Source organism: Ambystoma mexicanum, chromosome 6q (assembly GCF_040938575.1).
Source record: "Ambystoma mexicanum isolate Mex_15411 chromosome 6q, UKY_AmexF1_1, whole genome shotgun sequence".
Taxonomy (NCBI): domain Eukaryota; kingdom Metazoa; phylum Chordata; class Amphibia; order Caudata; family Ambystomatidae; genus Ambystoma; species Ambystoma mexicanum.
Genome location: NC_090937.1, coordinates 41669561 through 41688610, shown reverse-complemented (window position 1 = coordinate 41688610; position 19050 = coordinate 41669561). Strand labels below are relative to the sequence as shown.

General features: G+C 42.6%; 1 protein-coding gene across 2 annotated transcripts in view; it reads right to left on the bottom strand.

Annotated features, from left to right (window-relative positions):
• Positions 1–1057: 1057 nt before the first annotated feature.
• AFF1 (ALF transcription elongation factor 1) overlaps positions 1058–19050 on the bottom strand; it is an 811017-nt gene continuing 793024 nt past the window's right edge. For both annotated transcript variants that reach the window (XM_069630442.1, XM_069630443.1), the window contains one exon: positions 1058–12647. In XM_069630442.1, coding sequence (XP_069486543.1) covers positions 12526–12647 — 122 coding nt within the window. In that variant the 3' untranslated portion in view covers positions 1058–12525. The remainder of the gene's footprint in view (positions 12648–19050) is intronic.

Genomic DNA, 19050 nt, shown 5'->3' with positions numbered 1-19050 from the left:
TGTACAAATGTCTTCCCTTTTCTTTTGGTTGTTCTTTGCCCCGCTGTTGTCATTGGCATTTTAGTGTCCAGTTCTAGATTCTTTAAAAAGCAAAGGAGGCACTGTTGTCCCGATTTGTTCAGGGGTTTTGGCTGTGGTTATGAGAGGGATTACGAGAGTGCCTCAGACACTTCAGATAGGAGCTGGTCAAAAGATTTAATAGGCAACAATCTTTCAGATACAGATGAATGGTATCTATGGGTTTGCGTCAAGAAAAACAGTCAAAGAAAGTAAGGTTTTTACTAACCTCTCATTCAGTGAAGGGAGACAAATCCTTTCACCAATTATATATAGCTCCTCCAGCTTCGGAAATATTAAGAATGACAAACAAAACTCTTTGTCCAGTGGTGCTCCCACCCCCAAAAAGCCTCAGCTGGTACGCTTCTTCCAGTGTGGGTGGATGTACCCACCCCCCCTCCTAGCTTGTCGCTGCAGTTGCGCTGTAAAGCGCATGTCTCACAGTTCTCCAACGTCAAGGCAGTAAAAGTGTACACGTTGCACAGATTACCTTTAAGGTTCAATAAACAATAAGCTATAATTGCATTTTCTTCAATTTGCTATTACCATCCTCTCTGGTGTTTGAAGCTACCTGTGCGTAATATAGATCAGTATTGGCATGAATGACCAAAGGGGGATGTTTTATGCATGATCAGCGTTTTCCCCCAGCCCCCGCATTGTTGCTCACATTGTACGGTACCCAAACCTGAAAGCGAGTGCTTTTTAACTTCATCTGTATGTTTTTAATTGTTCTGCTAGGACTGTTTAGACCCTGAAGGAAGCAAATCACTTGAACTACGAAGAACCCAACACCCTACTCCCCCCATCACTACCCCAAGAACCAATCATAGACCTATTTTCTAATATAATTGACTCGGGAATACTAGAGAAAGGGAGTTTGTGGAAAGCCCGAATGTAGACTGCCTGTTCCCCCGGCCTCATAATTTGATGACTACACAGACAAATGCTAGCTTGGCATAATTGGTACTACAAGATGTTCAACACTGGAAGAAGCAACACATTGTTTTCTAAACTTGTATTTTATTCTGTTTTTACAACTTGATCTGACATCTCTCTTGTCGAAAGAAAAGTTTTTAAGTGAAACCAATCAAATCTGCATTTTTACAGCAAGTAATCCTCATGACAGAATAAAATTAATGAGATGTGTGGCACACTTCTTTGGAAAGATCTTTCAAAATAATTATGAAGAAAAAACTAAAATTATTATAGCAGTACTTTGTCTCTTTCTACAGGTCTGTACAAGGCAGGTAAACATTCACAGAATCCCCATAAAGTAATTTCATTCCTGAAATCAGGTTAAAAAATACATAGACTCCTATTTGAGTTTCCTTTGCACATCTTCCCATTCATTGAAATTACATGATTATAGTTAATATGTTACAATAGAGCATATCTACTGATGAAAACAGAGCTGGTGACACCATGAATTCTAGGTTGTCTTAAATGAAAATCAGTAAAGTTCAATCAATTTGATTTTGGTATAAATGAACTTGTGAAGTACTTGGATAAAGGAACAGGCATATTTCTTAAATCTATTCTTAAACCCACCACCATATTTGACAGGCTAAAATTAGAATTCCAAAACCAATGACCTTTCAATCTTAAACCATACAAACTAAAATTGTGCAACCCCATTTTTATCCCACAATCACAGTTGGAAAATAGGTTTGCCTCGTTTCTTTTTACAGCACTGCAAACGCAAATATGCAAAGTAATTACGAAAACCTTTCCTTAAATCATTCACGATTTGCTTTTGGCCAGGACTGTTGGCAAAGTTAATACTGAAAGGGTTCCAAATTATTGAAAATGAATGAGGGCGTGAGAGATGGGATGGCCAATGGGGGAAGAGCAAGGCAATTTAAGTTTAGAAATGTTCATATGGCTAGGACACTGCCATCCCATGAAATTTCACTGTCTAGAAAAGAAAAGCAGCAGACGTCCAACAATGCTGAAATGCACTTAACTGTTGTGGTTTAAGAGCTGTGGCGAAACCTCAGTGATGCGTGTGATGTCAAAAATGGCACCTTTGGTGCCCCTCGTGTTTGAAGCTTGGTTCAGAGGTTTAAAAACACCGTCACTTGGCGATACGCCAAGCAGCCGGATAGGAAGCAAAGCTACACTAATTTTTGCACTGTGGTTTTCGAATGGCATAACTCATTTGTACTTTAGAAAATGTTCTTCACCACAAGTCCCTCATCTACATAATAGGTCCATATAGATGTAATGCTATATAAAAGCTTCCCCATGAAAAACAATCTGAATGGGCGCAAGCTAAAGCCAAAACGTATGTCAGCTTGTCGGTCCTTCATTTAAAGATGCACTTTCATTGACTTGGCTATTGTAGTTCTCTATGAACGGGGTAGAATAAAATATATATAAGGAGTTGAGCAATCGGTTTTATGGAAAAGCTTGTATCCCCTTACCCCAAGAGTTGGCTGGCCCAAATCAGGTATCTATTAGATGCTACGTGTGCGTCTGTAAATTTGGGAGTAATTACATCGATGAAAAAAAAAAAAAAACGATAAAAAAACCATTAAGATAGAGACAAGAACAGGATGGACAAAACAATTTGTTCTATTAGCAACGGCAATAATACCCAGTTCAAAATAAATACATAATTTTGAAACAAAATGTGAAGAGGGGATTAAGAGAAGAGTGGGGGTTTTCAAATGGACGGAGTACGAAACAGGCTGAAATCAACCAATTGTTTAGCACAGTAACATACGCCATGAAGTTGACAGTGAAAATGTATAAAGTAGGCGCTGAGAATATAAATACTGCTCTTTGTTGCTTTTCTGAAAGTGCATCAACAAGAGACATGATTTTTCAATATTCAGTACTGCAGGTGAAAGGAAGATGGTTAATGGGAGAGGTCAGGACATGTGTTACCACCGGCATGGGCACGACAGAGGTGGGTGCTAAACGGTATGAACTAGAGAACAAAGCACACAAAAATAAATATTACACAATTAGGTTTGGTCAATAAATACATCTATGAACATTTACAAGTAAAAATCTGAAAACTACATCACCGGGGGGAAAAGTACATTGGTAACAAACGCTGTGGAAGTCCACACTTCTTTGGACCCACACAATTTTTCAATTCAGTAAAATAAACTATGTACTCACAAATATATTATACATGTGCGTCTATTGTTAGTGCACAACAAACCACACTGCTTGAAAGCCCAGAATTCAAGGGAATGGTTTGATATCCATGAATGATTTCCAATAATTCACATGAAGATCATCATGCCCTTAACTATGGATTTGAACAAATTAGGCTTGTATTTATTCCACAAATTAGTTAAAAATACCCAAGGGGTAGGTAAGCATGCATATTGTGGTCCTTGACTATCATCGCAGGGCTCCGGTGACGGTTACAAACCACTCTGCCTATTGATTTATCATTACGCTATCAACCCCTTCATGTCACTGTAGGAGGACCACAATACATACTGTAATATATGTGTGCGTGTTTGTCTGTATGTATGTATATATGAATTGACAATATTTAGGGATTTGTGCTAAATCTAACCACCACACTTTATGGACAATGAACAGCAGAAGACAAAGGTCAGCCCAGCTCAGTGGGAATGGCTACCTAAAGCTTACAAAAGAAGGGACACCATTTGTTTTTTAAAATAGGACTATACAACGTTTTCACACTGTTCGGAGACGACTTAAGGGTTTTTTTCAATTTTTCTTCTTAGGAACAACTTTTAAGGCAATCACAGTAAATTGGTATAATTGGGTTTAAAATGGACAACAAAAACGACAGCACTTCTTAACAATTCTAGGTAGATCAATTTAAAAGGAAATATGATGTTGAAGCCTATTTTATTGCAAAGCTCATCTCAATGACACAGTGTTCAATAAATGTATTCTCACAAATTACTTTTATGTACGTATGACTTTATCTATGGGCATGTGGCGTTTTCCTTGTCTTCTCTGCTGCAATAAGGGTACTCTTAAAAATACCAGGCTGTAAGAAGATCGAGATGGTTGCTTGCCATTTCATAGAAGTTAGCCCCATACAATAATTAAGTAAGAGGGATTGAAGAGCGGCAAGCTCTGGAAAACAGCTCTGGGTGTCTGACAACCAAACATCTACGCATCAAGTTGTATTTGTTCATATGCTAATGGTTACTCCACTTACTCCTATTTATTTTAATTAATTTCTGGAAATGTATTAAGACTTCAATATGGTTAGACTTGTGTTAACAATTTACTAATGAAGTCTAATTTATTAGAACAAAGCTGATCACTTTCTGCTTTGGCCAGGTTTTATTTATACAAAACACTTGGACACTTTTTTGGACTATGATTTTAAAACACAACTGCCTTTTCAAATCCGATTTTAAATTAGAAGGGCACAAACGTCCCTGCAGAAGGCAAAACATTACCAGCCAACATCATTTGAAAATTAATCTGGAGTGCTCCTGTCTAAGCAGGCTAACAATGTCCTCCTCGTTAATAAGTGAAAAAGTTAAAGTTAGCAGATCAGTGGGTTGAGGCATAGAGGGGATAGGAGTGTAGTATGCATTGTGCGTTTCTTGATCTCAAATGTCAAACTGTTAAACCACATTTTCTGATCAGTGCTGTGTTCCTGTCCATTAGCAATGTGAAAAATCCAGAACCAATGGCAATAACATTTTTCATTTCTCTCCTTTATTTAAACTAAGAAGTTCTTACACCATTCATAACAAATTAATTTATGGTGAGGCTTTGTGTATATCGAACAACATTGGCCTCAGACTGCTCATATCTTATGCATTAGCCTTGTCAGAGGAGGTGAAGAGCTGCAAGTTTCTGAATGGTTGCTCACTATTATTTCAGGGGCATTTTTGAAAATGAAACAAAATCAAGGACCATCACAACAGTGCAGAGAATTAGACGCTGATCCTTCAATCATCTGAAGAGGTGAAAAATATAATATTGCACAGAAGAATATTTCAGTGCAAGCAAATATAGGTGTTAAACCATGAAAATAGCTGCAATAGAAATGCAAAACCAAGTGTGAAAGTGAAATTAAATGTGCAACTTTGAAGCTGGATAGAGGACGCCACAGTTGCAATTATGCTCCATCGTATCACATCTCATACATAAAAGCAATAATGATGGCAAGAGCGAATACCCACCAACGTTTTCTCTAGGTAATTATTTGACAGACTGGCTACTATAGGAATTCTGTTTGGGGGAGCTTATTATGAAATATTGGTACTTCCAAGAGCTGGATATGAAGACAGAAAAGCAAAGGGCAAGGGCATTCAAACACAAGGAATGCTTCAAATTCAGTTATCAAAATATCTGGCAAGATGATCAAACTGTATGGGCTTTAAGACGGCACACGGATGTCAAGAAGCATGTTCACTTCATGGAAGCTACTATATCAATTAGTTACTCCCGCCCTCTCTAGTCCAGCTTTCTTCACATCCCAAACGGCTGGGAACAAAAGACAAACTAAAGCAGATTTAGAGAAACCTAGGTCAAAAGACAGGTTTCCCTGCACGCAGATCAGTTTGGCTTTACTTGATGTCGGCATACACTCTGGAACTTCCATACAGACCGGCATTTGAGCTTTCAGAAGTGCAGATTACCCGTCATTACTGTAATGGGTAGTTAGTTGCAGAAAACTATGTATGATTCTCCATCTCTGGCAGGGACTTGAAATTGAACTACCTAAAAGCATGTATACTCTAGGTTAACTAGGGCAGAGATGGAAGGAGTCTTACACCGAGGTCCCTGAAAAGATAGTGCTATCCGCATTTTACACATATTTTGCTTTCGGCGGGGGGAATTGTGGATTTAAAAAAACATGAATATGAAACGTCTAAGTGTAAAACCTTTTGCAGGGAAGTAGTGAGAGGGTCTGTATAGAATAAAGATCAAGGCACTGAGATGAAACATGAATATTCACTAACCATAGGTGGGAGAATAGATAATAGCCACAAGTGGGATCTGCTTCTAATTAATAGTGCATTTCTTGAAGTTTTGGATAAACTGCCTCAAAGATCATGAAAAGCAAAAATTGTAGGCCAGGAAGATACAAAAGATACTCTTCATATTTCAACATAACAAAACTAACAACTGTGCTGCGCCAAAAGTCTGAATCCCCTAGAGACAGCAAAAAACAAATACTGTGAGAGTTCAAATGGACCAGGAAGGAGTTTCAAATGGGATTTGTATGCCAAACCTTTCGACTGATGTCTTTTAAGCCTGAAGATATTAGTTATTTTGCTCAAGGAAATTCCAATTATTGACAATGTAAAGGATACCAATTTCGGAGCATTACAAATTGCTTGAGCTTTTGGCATTGCAGATTTAAATGGGAGTGAGAGTTGGTAGCTGGCATGCGCAACTACGAAATAAGGACGGCTGTTTTGCACATGTGCCTCATGAAAACGTTCCCACAGGGATGTCTTCCCTCATGGTGTAAACAATGAGTTTAAAATGAAGGGGAATATTGCACAATATAAATAATTTCTAAGAGCAACTGATTTAACCATCAAAACATAATGAAAAGTGTCAGACTATATGGTAAACAAAGGAAGCTATTGACAACATTTTTATCAATGGTTTAAATACAAAAAGTGAGCCCCAGCTGTGGCTGATTAGGGAACAGCTTTGAAAGTGTTGTCTATCACACAAAACAGCTCATATTATGGAGATGTTACTCGATTTAGCAATACTTCATGTCACCTCTGCAAATCTGAGATTTATGCGTTTATTGTGGATGTGCTCTCCAACATAGTGACTGGTCTATTTATCAACTGCTCCTTCAAAGCCACAACCTACAAGTATCATGCTCTGATTAACAATGCTGCAGAAGGTTGCATGCATATTAAATGATTAAGCGAATAGACAAAACATGCTAAAAATGGGCCATTTTTTCAATGCATGTTCCCATTAACCAAGCTATCAGGCAAAGGCCTGAAGGACAGTGTTCTACAATCCACAATAAGGATCTTAAACTAAATATCCGGCAGAGAGTGGCAAGATGCCCTATGTTTGACTGCCTAATCAAAAGCAAACACTGGCACCCTTCTCCTGCAGGACTATGGCTGGAATGTTTGCTACCAGTTGTACCCAGGCACTGAAGTATTTCTAAGTATGCAATGTTTAGAAAGATGACAAACAATGAAACTAAAAGCGAAGGAGGAAGCATGTCATTCTTGTGCTTGTTGTGCTCATCAGATTCCTACCTCAGTGTTGAGGAGTTAACCAACCACTGCCAAACCCCTGGCAAGCGAAGACAAGTCCAATGCAGCCTGACCAGTCAATAAACCTAGCAAATAAGCCATAAAGTACTTAGGCAATGCCACAGGAGAATGTGAGTATTGTAAGTGTGCATAGTTAGCAAGCGGGGTAGCATTCAAGCATTGCCAATGTTTTTTTTTTTTAATCTTCCTTGTGGAATGGTGCCTAGACCTACAAGCTTGAGCATTCAGGGAGGCGATAGCTTCTCAGATTTGCAAGAAACCAACCAAAACAGGGGGGACCTATTTTTATTCCAACTGTTTATAAATAAGAAACATTTATGTAGCAGAAACATTAGAACTTTTGGACCACTCATGCATGATGAAAATTAAGCAGGCCATTCTAGATGGTTCATACAAGAAACCCAACATCTGCAAGGCAGGAGAATGGGAAAGACTGTAGAAATTTGAAACAGGGAACATGGAGGCCATCAGCAGGATTGCAAATGGTTTTGCAGCACGTGACTGGGCATGTAACCGTTTTAAGCAAACCTGTTTTCTGCAAGCAGCCGAACATCTACCATCTACATATGGCCTTCAAGGCTATGATTTTTAAACCGAAGAATGGCAATGGCCTGGAATCAGACCATACTCCAATGTAAGATTATGGCATCTAAACGAAAAGAAAATCCAAACTTGGAGAGGGTTTGGCAGTAGGGGCCTGCTGACCTGGGGAGTTTATTGAAACCACAAGTCCATTGTTAAACTGGGCAAACTATAGTGGAGTTTAAGTGCATGCTGGAATCTGCCACATAGGCTCCTCTGGGGATATTGCCATTCAATGATAATGCAGTCTCCTTTAACCCTTGTACCAGAAACTGAATCTGAAAATGGCACTCATTTCTATTATAAAAATACCAGGGCAGCTGAACTGACCCTCATGACCAGTCTTTTATAGGATTATAGGATGGGGCTGCTGTCGAGACAATGCCCCTATCCAGGAGGCAAGTGCTTTGAACTTCAGTGTCCCATAAGACAATTTCATTTAAACAGATATTCGCCATTAGTACAGGATATATAGCAATATATGGTGAGGCTGGCAACCACTTGCTTTATAGTGTCATGGAAAATCATTTTAGTTAGGTCACTTACATTTCCAGTCAAGCAAATTGTTGCACAAAAACAATGTGACCTAGAGCTAGGTCCAAATACTCAGGAATATCCTGCACAGCTGGCGAGTTTCAGAGCTCAAATTCTGCATGACTTAATTAGGCACAGCATGGTGAATAAATAATTGCACTGATCCGGTAATGAATAACTTCTAGCAAGCCATCATCCAGCTCTACGTTGAAGGGCAGAGATAACGCCCCATGGACAAAGATATGGAAAATGCCTCTCTCTGTTAGGCGAGCAAGACCTAATCAAAAGTGCACAACAGGGTATTGCAAATGTGACAGCAAAAGGGCTTAGATCAGTAACAGACACTTATGAGAGAAGGGGATTTGCAGTTTGACCAGACTTCATGAACATCTTGGAATGGCCATTAGGTTGACAACTTGCAGCATCTGTCAGCATGACAGAAAAACGGAGTAATAACACGATAGGCAGTAGAACAGAAAAGTGAAGGGAACTGAAATATAAACTTAACTGAAAACATATGCTAGACGATTAGAGCACAAGGCTTCAGGGTAGCAGCGTTCTAGATGCTCATAGGCCAGCAGACATTACACAGCTGGCACACAGGCTTTGAGCAATGGGAACGGCAGCAACTGCTTGTAATGGCATACTAAAATTCTTGCTACATAAGAGCACGAAAAAGGGGAAAGTTGGGCGTCACTGACTTGTATAGTACAAACTGCTCTGAAATTCCCAAAAAGTGCATAAAAATATATTTACCAGGGCCAAATGCACAAAGCAAGCATTACGGCTCAAGCTTTTACAACAATCTCAAAGTGAAATAAGTGGAATATTTTTGATTCAAATAGGTTACTCAATAAGTATATTTTTGACAGAAGCTTCATTTTTGATTGCAAGCAGCATATCTTGGGTCTTTTTCAAGCACCAGAATGAATGTCCTACATTCCAGGCATTTTAGTTTAAACAAGAAACAAAAGCAGCACTGAACTGCATTTGGGATTCTCCCTATGACGACAAATGCAATATTGACAACATTAGCTAACCAACACGCCCATGAGCCTGTGTCCAACCTCTCCAATGCCTTTCATCCGTAAACAAAACAAAAATGTCCTGAAATTGTAAGCTCTGGATGAAACTGTAAAACGGTACAACTGTATTTTTTGGTACATTCAGAGAGCGATCATAAAGTATTAAACTCCATTTCCTAGCCTGTAAAAACATCCTATAAATTCTAGTAAGGCAAATCTACAACTTATCAATAAAACAAGGTTTGTTTAATTACTTGTAAGACTTCCTATCGCTCACCTCTCTGTACATGCAAATAAAAACAGTCTTTGCGTTACCGATAAGTTGACCAACTCAATGGCATAGTGCATTGAACTTTGCTTTTTTACTGCTGTAGCGAATACTAGCAAAGAAATATTATGAATCAGGGTTCTCAGACCCGATTATGTGTGCCATGCAACCTCCCATGATGGCATTTAGTGCAACATTATGCACGGGTAAATGTCACATTGACATACAAAGTGGAGATCCAGCTGCTTCTGATCCTAAACTGTTAAAGATAAAATATTCCAGGTGCCCAAAACAGTATCCAGCATGCCCCAGCCCCCTCTATGCCCAATCAGCCCTGGGTATGCAAATGTGATTGATGTGAAGATAAAACAGGTTACGGCTCACTTAGCAGTTGAGAAGTAACAGCACTGTTAAAATGCTAGTGTGAAACATGCAGGTTTGGCATTCCCTTCCCCATGCCCCTTTCTGCGCAAAATGCACAAGGATATTACAAGTGGTCGTTGAGGTGTCCAAGCTAAATTTTTTTTTTTTTTTTGAAAGGGTAGTTTGGGGAAGAGGTGGAGTGTTGAAGAGAAGAAATCAAGTGTGCACAGCTCACAAGAAGACACCAGAAAATATGCACCCTTTAAAAACGTTGTGAAGATTTCACGTGTTCCAAAATCAGGAACACACTTTCAACCAGCATTGGAAAACTGCCAAATGAGCTGAAGCAAGAGGCATGAGAGAAGGCAATATTTTAAAATTCCTGCCCCCGACTCTCCCCAAAAATCGAGAAGAACCAAAATGCAACAACTGCCATAAAATAAAGACATTTCTATGTCGAAATGTACAGTTCTAATGAATAGCCACGGTAATATGGGTTGTCACCAAAAATATATCTGTACATTTATATTACATTAAAGACAAAATTCTATGAGGTATATTCATTTACTTAACATGGGTGGAGCCGATTTTCACCCCATTAAGCTACAACTAGATCGAGCATAGAAATGATGCTCAATGACGTATAAAGGGTAAAAACGCAGTGATTACACAAGGTGCGCACCTTTGATGCATGCTTATTTCATGTATGCTAAGCCTTCCTATGTCATCCTGTAGTTGAAAGTGGACTGAAAGTCAACCACACAATAAAAAGGCCTGTAATTTAGAAGACTAAATATAGCGGAGATTTTCTTTGATTGGCATTCCGGCTCCAAGCTCCTCATGTTAAATGAAGGAAATACTCTACTACAAGGCATTTCATTTAACTGTATTTGCATTTCATTTAAAGTACCCATCGCTCACCATGGCCCGATAATGCTAGCCAAGAACACGCACAGTCAATTTGCAGCCGGCACCTGGAAGCTTCTTAGTAGCAAGCGAGACGCTATTTAAGAACCCAATGGAGCACTAAGGCACACATCGTTTCACATAATATATTGGAGATCGAGTCTCTTCATGTGGGAAGAACCATTCAAACAAAATGTACCTTTAATACACATGTTCTCTGGCACTAGCAATATGGATGGTGGGCAGGTACCATAGGTTTGTATTCACCGTGGGTGATGGTGTTACTTGATTTCATGAGAAATGTTTTCAAGAAGCGCTCCCCCTCACCCCAATAAAGATTTCTCATCCTCTTCCTCCTTCTGAAGGAGAAATAAGGAGGACACGGCTAGCCCCCGCGCTTGGAGCATGAGCGTGACTCAAACTATTTGAGGCATTCCTTTTAAAGGCTTACCAGCTGCCCTTTCTTTTACAGTTCTTACCGTTCACTGAGAACAGGAGTTAGAGGTTGGGGTGATTATGTAAATAGATCAAGGGACAGCAAGTACTAGGGCACAGTGAAAATGGAAGAAAGCATTAGAAAAAGCGGCTCGCTTTCAGGTTCTGGCGTAAGGGGCACTTAATGGGGAGAATCATGCTTTCATAGCTAGTAATGGATATTCTCTTCGATAAATTGCAAGAAAAACATTGGGATTAAAATAACAGGGTTAACAGCATGAGAGCATAGGAAACAGCATGGCCTGTCTTCTGCAGAGGAAACAGCCATGCAGCCGGTGGGATGCACATCACACTGGACATGTGCAATTGCAGGAGAGTGGGGTGCGGGGGGCAAGGAGACACTGACAACCAAGGGAGCACACATAATACATGAAGTAGTGGTGACGAAGGGGTCATTCTCCAGGCAGTGGTTTGTGCACCCGAATTTGTTTTCAGAGTCCAGGTAGTAGGGTGTGGCTTTGAAAAGAGGCTATTGCGCTGCTCCGAGGCGGTTCCACCACCCATATGAAGCACTGCGAGGGTTGGGGTGTGATGAGTGGCGGGAAGGTAATTTACATTCACCTCAAACTCCTTCTATCGTCACTGAAACTTCTACCCAGGGGAATTAGGCACGCAATCTTGCTCTTCATGTTGACCGCGACATGCAGCTGTTAAGGCTTTGAAGAAACCTGTTGCAGGTTTTGGACATGGCCTCTCTCTCAGTACCCTTGATTTTCTTCGTCTTGTCGGTTTCATGCATGGCAGAAATGTTGAAGACCAGCAACACAATGGACCTCGTAGAGAACATTGCACTTTTGTCGTAAACAAAGGCATCAACTTTTGGGCCTCCTTCATAGAATTCGGTTATCCAGTGCCAACCATAGGAGAAAAAGGGAGAGGGGCAAAAAGGCAATAGTCACGGCTTCCAGCAGAGCCCAATCCCTTTTCCATATCGACGTATTCCCAAGAACGTGTGTCCATGGATCCAGCTTGCCAGAACGTCTCTGGGGCTTACAAAGTGCAAATGAGTTTAGGAGGGGATGGCTCTACCATTTCCTTTTCCCCTCCCCATCCCTCCCATAGAAAACGCCAGTTAAGGGGCGTTCGATTCCAGTCTCAGCCATTGCAAGCCCTGTCTAGTGTAGTGCACAAGTTCAGTCATGCTGCTGTTCAGAGCCAGGGGGCACACTGCTGCGTTCAGCTCTGCGAAGAATTCTGGGAGGAGGAACAAAACAAAATAGGATATCTTAGAGGAAGTACAAACATGTATTACTACACTTGAAAGCAGACAAGTAAACGTTAGCACATTTCTCTTGATGGTCTTGGCAGCTTGTTTGGAAAGAAAAGGTAATGTACCCCAAAATGGAAAGATATGCAATACAGGTGACCAAACAGAAAGGTTATGGATAAACCTGCCAGTGGCATGCATTGCTTCTTTAAACACTGTGGAGGCTCCTAGGCATTCGATCTTTCGGCCCGCCTCGCAAATTGTCTCCCAATACGTTTTCAATTTTACTTTGATGCAGTGCCTCAAAACGGTAAGACAAAAGCATGAGGCACTACATCAAAAACCCCAAACTAAGCAGATTGCGGAGGGTCCTAGCAGATTCCTTCTCTAATAAAGGATCATAGTGAAAACATAGCCATTTCACTTCTTTCCAAATTCACTGTTTTCTGCTGTTTTTAATGGCAATGCAATAATTTAATTTGAGAGGTGCAAGGTAAACAAAATAAAAACATTCTGGCAACAGCAACCAACATAATTATTCTCAGAAACGTAGAACAAGTATTACGATGCGAAACAGAAAGGCACCCTGACCCTGGGCCATAAAATAGGAACCCTATGTCTATGTGCATTGGCAGAATTTTTGAACCGTGCCAGGCCTGATTTGCATTTTGCATTTTTTTTATATAGCGCTACGAACCCTCAGGCATCTGAGCGCTGCTTATTATTACCCACTGTGTGGTACTCAATTATCGAACTCGGAAGGATGAAAGGATGAGTTTGGCCCTGCTGGGATTCGAACCTGCATCGGCAGGCTCTGCACTGATGTCAAAGCAAGTGCTCTACTCTGCATCTCTTTGAGTGGGACGGGGGAATGACCCCTCAGCTTAGTAGAAGCAGCGAACCTCATATGGCTCTTTAGCACACTTATTCACTATTCCCCTGACGGATCCGGCCCACGCTCCCCGCAGGGGACCACAGGTAGCCTGCCCCGAGCACAGAGCACTGCATTGGGGGCAGGGTCCCATCACATGCAAGTGCTGCGCTACTGCCGGCAGAGCACCCCAGGACAGGGCCCGAGATTGGTGATTACAGCACCCTGTGAGAGCCACGGGCCCATTGCCAGTCCCCACTGCATGGGGGCTTTCAGAGTATCAACGCTAATCAGTGCTCCTTGCACAGGAGCCCCCAGAAGATCACCATTTTAGGGTACACTGGGACCGCATCACTCACGCTGGCACCATGCGGGGCAGGTGCCCCCATGTGGACCAAAGCACCGACCTTTGCAGCAAGTGGGAGCACCAAAAATGCAAAGTCCTATGGGCACCTGCAGGTTTTAGCTGGAGATGGTCAACAGCTTTATTACCCTCTTGGTCCTCAACCACTAAGCAGACGATCATGTCCTACAATTATTGTTTTACCTTCTAGTAATACACCATTTCCGTTGCTTTGTCTCCTCTGCAGCCTTTTCACCCCGTCAGTCCTCACTTTCTCTCCTCACTTCTATGTGGGCCTCTGATGACTGGATTTGCTGGTGGCGGTCCTCCTGCCTGCATGCGCGCACCAGCCAGGGTGTGTCTTAGGCTCACAGAGGGACTGCTTGGGCCCTGGGTGGCACGCACAGGCATGCAAGTAGAAAGTGAAACTGAAAAGAACGGAAAATGCTGCAAGTCTGACTTGATGAGGAGGGCCCGGACACACGGGGAGACAGACTAATGATTTTCAAAAACAAAAATGCTAACGTGGCGCAGGCTGCAAATTAAAAACAAAATCCAATTAAGCACTGGTGGGCGTGGTGCCCCTAAAAGGAGTGGGGCCCCATAGGCCGGTGCCTACTTGGCCTAATGGGTAATCCGGCACAGTGGCATGATTGTACCGTGCAGTCACATTGCAGCTTCTATGCACAGAGCACCCTCAACAGCTTTACACTCCACAAAAGTGAACCTGAACACCTTCCCGAATCTTCAGTGTGTGAAAAAGCCTATATAAAAAGAGCACGGCTGCATTCCTGCTCATTCTGTTTTACGCAGCACAAATAGTTAGGACTTTCAGATCTTGCACCAACATGACCTAACGGCAGCAAACTTAATACAGGAGAAACAACTTGGATCAATTCAATCCCACAGATAACCCAGAATGTTACCAAACACGAAGTGACTTACTAGCCAAGCCCGCATTAATATGACTAATCATTGGTCGCTGCCCTGTTTCTTGGCTTTACAATATCCATGTGAGGGTTGGATCATGTGGGGGACTTGATCCACATATGCTCAAGACTTCAAGTGTGCAATAAGGGAATGGGCCACAGTACATACCTAGACTTAAATATTTGTGCACATTTCCATGGCACACAATAAAAGACCATTTAATAGATGCTCTTAGAAATGTGTGCTTTGTCTTTGGCTGGGCTGTTTGTGGGACAAGAGATTTGATGAGCTGGTCATGACAAAACTGGTACAGTCTGGGATACCAGTCCCCTTGCTAGATTTCCATAGCCCCTGCCAAAGGATGAAAGGCAGTTGCTCCAATCGAGTAGTGCACAAGTGTGCCGCTCAACAGGATTGTTACATTGCCACAGGCTTGTTATTCAAAAAGTATAGTTTTAACTACCCAGAAGTCAAACACTAGTTTATGGCCATTGCACACGACCTTTTTGTGCTTGGTAAACAAAATAATCGGTGCTTTATTCCATGTAAAAGGGCACACCAATCACAGAACTGTTAGAAGGAAAACCACTGGCCATAAAGCCCCAACGCAAGGGGATCCATAACTATACCAATGGATATGGTGGTTAGATTTGAAGCTTAGTAGTTGCCGGCCACCTTGCATGGGTGGTTATTCCAAAAGGAAACTTCTTTAAAAAGTTAAAACTAGCCTATGGTTGGATAAAATCAGATTGGTTACACACCAGCTGAAATAAGCTACTTTTGGAGTCAAAATCTCCAAAGTCCACGCTTCTCCCTCTAGAACCGAAACACTGAATCTACATCTTGGACCAAACAGTATGAAGTTCAGAAAGGGGTAAAACAAAAAACTCAGTTTCTCGCCTTACACCAGGGTCCTCCTCTTGCTGTGTTTTTTCACCACACCTATTGACTGAGTGTCTTGCTTAATTACTTCTTTGGTACTCTGGAGCACACGCCGAATGGTGCAGAGAAGAGTACGAAAAACCAATTGAAATTGAAGTGTTCCGAACAAGCAGAACACTGCATTTTAAGCATGCACTAATGCAACATCAAAGAAGCCCTTTTCGGTCTCATACCAATTCAGTGTACACCTTAACTAAAGCTAGCATCAGCGTTGATATTTGCCTAACTGAATCACATTGGCTCGCTCATCTAGTATACAGACCAACATGACCCACAGTTGCATCTAAAATGAAACCAATACACATCTATTACTCCTGTTGTACCTAGATTTCAGAACAGATTACCTTGATGCACCACTAACTTATTGGAGAGCCGATTCTTCGTTATTTATCTCCAATCAAGTTTTATAGCCTCTTTCTATATGGTTTACATTCTTTAATAAGGTCTACAGTGAAGAGATTCTCAGCAATGGCCCTTATGACCCTATGCAAATGTTCACTCGCAGAATGAAATGTGTAACTCGCACTTTGGCCAGTCACTGACTGCACCAATGTATCACAGAATTGACAAGAGATACTCTCAGACAGCCATTTAAACCGTATCCAGTAGATCGTTTCGAGGAGGCCCGGCCACGTGGTTGGCAGCGCCGACCAGAACATTGTCCGTCGAAGGTCAGTGGAACCCTCTTAGGCAGAGCCTGGAAACCGCCGTCGATGGAAGGGGCTAAAGGAAAGTATTCAATAACTAACAATATACGACCAAAGGTCGAGGATAACAAAAGCAATGTCTCCGAACGAGCTCCGCATAAGGCGACCAGTATGCTGGGTGGAAAAAAACAATCTGAGGGACCTCGACGCACGAGGGATTTTCGATACACTACACGTCACGTAGGGATAGTGTTACAGGCATGCCCATGTTGACGACCCCTTTCTATTCTTGAAAGACAAGATGCAATACTCCGCGGTGACCAATGGATGTCGAACTATATGCACAGCATGTGAATCTAAGCAGATTAACAAGCATCAGAAATTTGTTTACCATTGTTTTATTCCCGCATCTTTTCCTCATAACACCAAAACCTCAGTATTGCTCGAAATGTAACAGTGGTATGTCAATGTCCACAGTGTCCTAGTTACTTAAGTCACCTGAGGGTGTAGGAAGAATCTGTGTGCCATCCTAAATGGGTATTTACTGATTTAAAGAAAGTGTATTTTGAAGTATATTTTGGTATTACATATATATTGCTCCCTTCTAAAGAAGGCTTATTCAACTGACTGTTAAATTAATAATTGTTTAATCAAGAAACCAGTCTAAGCGTTCATTTGGATACTTGTCACTGTGGATCTCTAAAAACCCTACAGCTCACATTGACCCTTCTTGAGTTAAGCCTGGCTGCTCCGTCACTCTACCAATTTGCGTAGTACATGCTTATACCAAAGGTTGGGTTAACTATTGCCAAGAGGAAGGCTGGTGCAGTCTCCCACAGGGTACTGCATACAATCTTGCCTAAGAATGACCTTCACCCACTCTTCCGAGGGAGTCGCTACACACAAGTGTGTGTTGAGTCGAGCACCCAGGAACAGTAGATGCTTAAGATGGCACTCTGCAGGAATTTGGATAGTTGATTGAGAATCCTAGCGAGGCCAGAATCTTGATGGTCTCCGCAGTGTACAGGGTTGCCAGCGAACGAGAGCAGGACCAGATGAGCCAATCGTTTAGGTACGGGTAGACGTGAAATCCTACGCGGTGCAGATGCGCTGCCAGCGGGGCCAAGCATTTGGTTAACACCTTCAGGGCTGCTTTCAAGCCGAAGGGCAGGGCCATCCCCTGGTAATGGCACCCAAATGACAAAACGTGCTGCAACGTGACCATCTGAAACTCTTGGGAGTTGAAGAACTTGAGGCGTCGCAAGTCTAGAATCGGTCGACATCCTCCTGACGACTTTTTTTTTTTAATCAGAAAGTATCTGGAGTACACTCTGGTGCCGCTGAGAGAATGGTTCGGTTGTCCGTTTGCGTAGCAGGACTTGAACCTCCTGTAGCCGCTGTGCCACATGCAGTTCTTGTCACATGACAGGAAGAATGTGAGGGCATTTGTCCTGGAATTCCAGAGCGTGCCCCTGCTGAAGGACATTGAGTACCCATTTGTCTGTGCAGCTCTTTCGCCACTGAGCAACAAATTGGGCAGAAGTGGGGGCACAGTTCCTGGGCCAGTTGAGGCCTGCTTCAGCGTCTGCATCCTGGATTGGGGGGGTGGATGACTATGCTGTTGCCACTGCCGCAGGCCTGGAAGCATCCCCTATAAGCCTCCTGGATGGTGGTGCAGGAGGGCTGACGATTGGGGGTGGTGAAACTCTTGGATGACCAGGAGACTCTCCCCTTAGGGGAACGAAAGGACAGCCTCCTTTGCTAAACGGTTCCCAAAGAACGTGCCGTCTCAGCGTCAGTCTTTATGGCCTGAAGAGCGTCATCGACCGTTTTACTAAACAGTTTGGCTCCCTCAAGCGGCATGTCGATGACCTTGTTCTGCACATCTGTGCAGAATGTGATGGCTTTGAGCCAATCTTGGCACCAGAGGGCCACACCATTCCCCATCTGGCAAAAGCTGAAGTCTGAGATGTCAAGAGCGACTGTGTTGGTGTGGTTGAAAGTCACCTCCCCTTCTTGGAACAGGGCCAAGGCTTCAGCCTTCATCGCCAGGGAGGAAGTCAAGGATTGGCCCCAATTTGTACCACAACTCCCTGTCATACCTTTACAAGACGCGAAGGGCATTGATTGTTGAAGCTGCCGTAGTGATGATACACATCCCTGCAGTATCTACCTTCTTACCCTCTTGTTCCAGGGGCACCATGGATGAAGAAGAGGGGTTGGAAGACCTTTTTATAGTGGTGGCCGAGACCGCCCACTCCGGCGAGGGCTGGGACCCAAGGAACCATGGGGCCGATTCTGGAACCCGGTACTACTTCTCCAGCCAGTCACGCTTAGCAGGAGTGGTATTAGGAGCCTTCATGATGACTAAGCCACCCTCCCATATGTCATCCAACAAGGGGACCTAGATGATGGTCTTGCAGGATCCCCATCGTTCAAACCTTCCTTTTCTTCTCTTCCGGTACCAGGCTGAAGAGCTCGACAGCCCTCGATATGAGAGTGGAAAGAACCAATCTCATCCAGGGAAGAGGCCTTGGTGGGCGCATCGACATCCAGGAGGTTCCCCATCTACCGGAACGTAGTCATCCAACTCATCAGTGTGATTATCGGTGGTGTCCGTGCCAGTGTCCGTCTGAGTGGTTCCTCCACCACAGGTG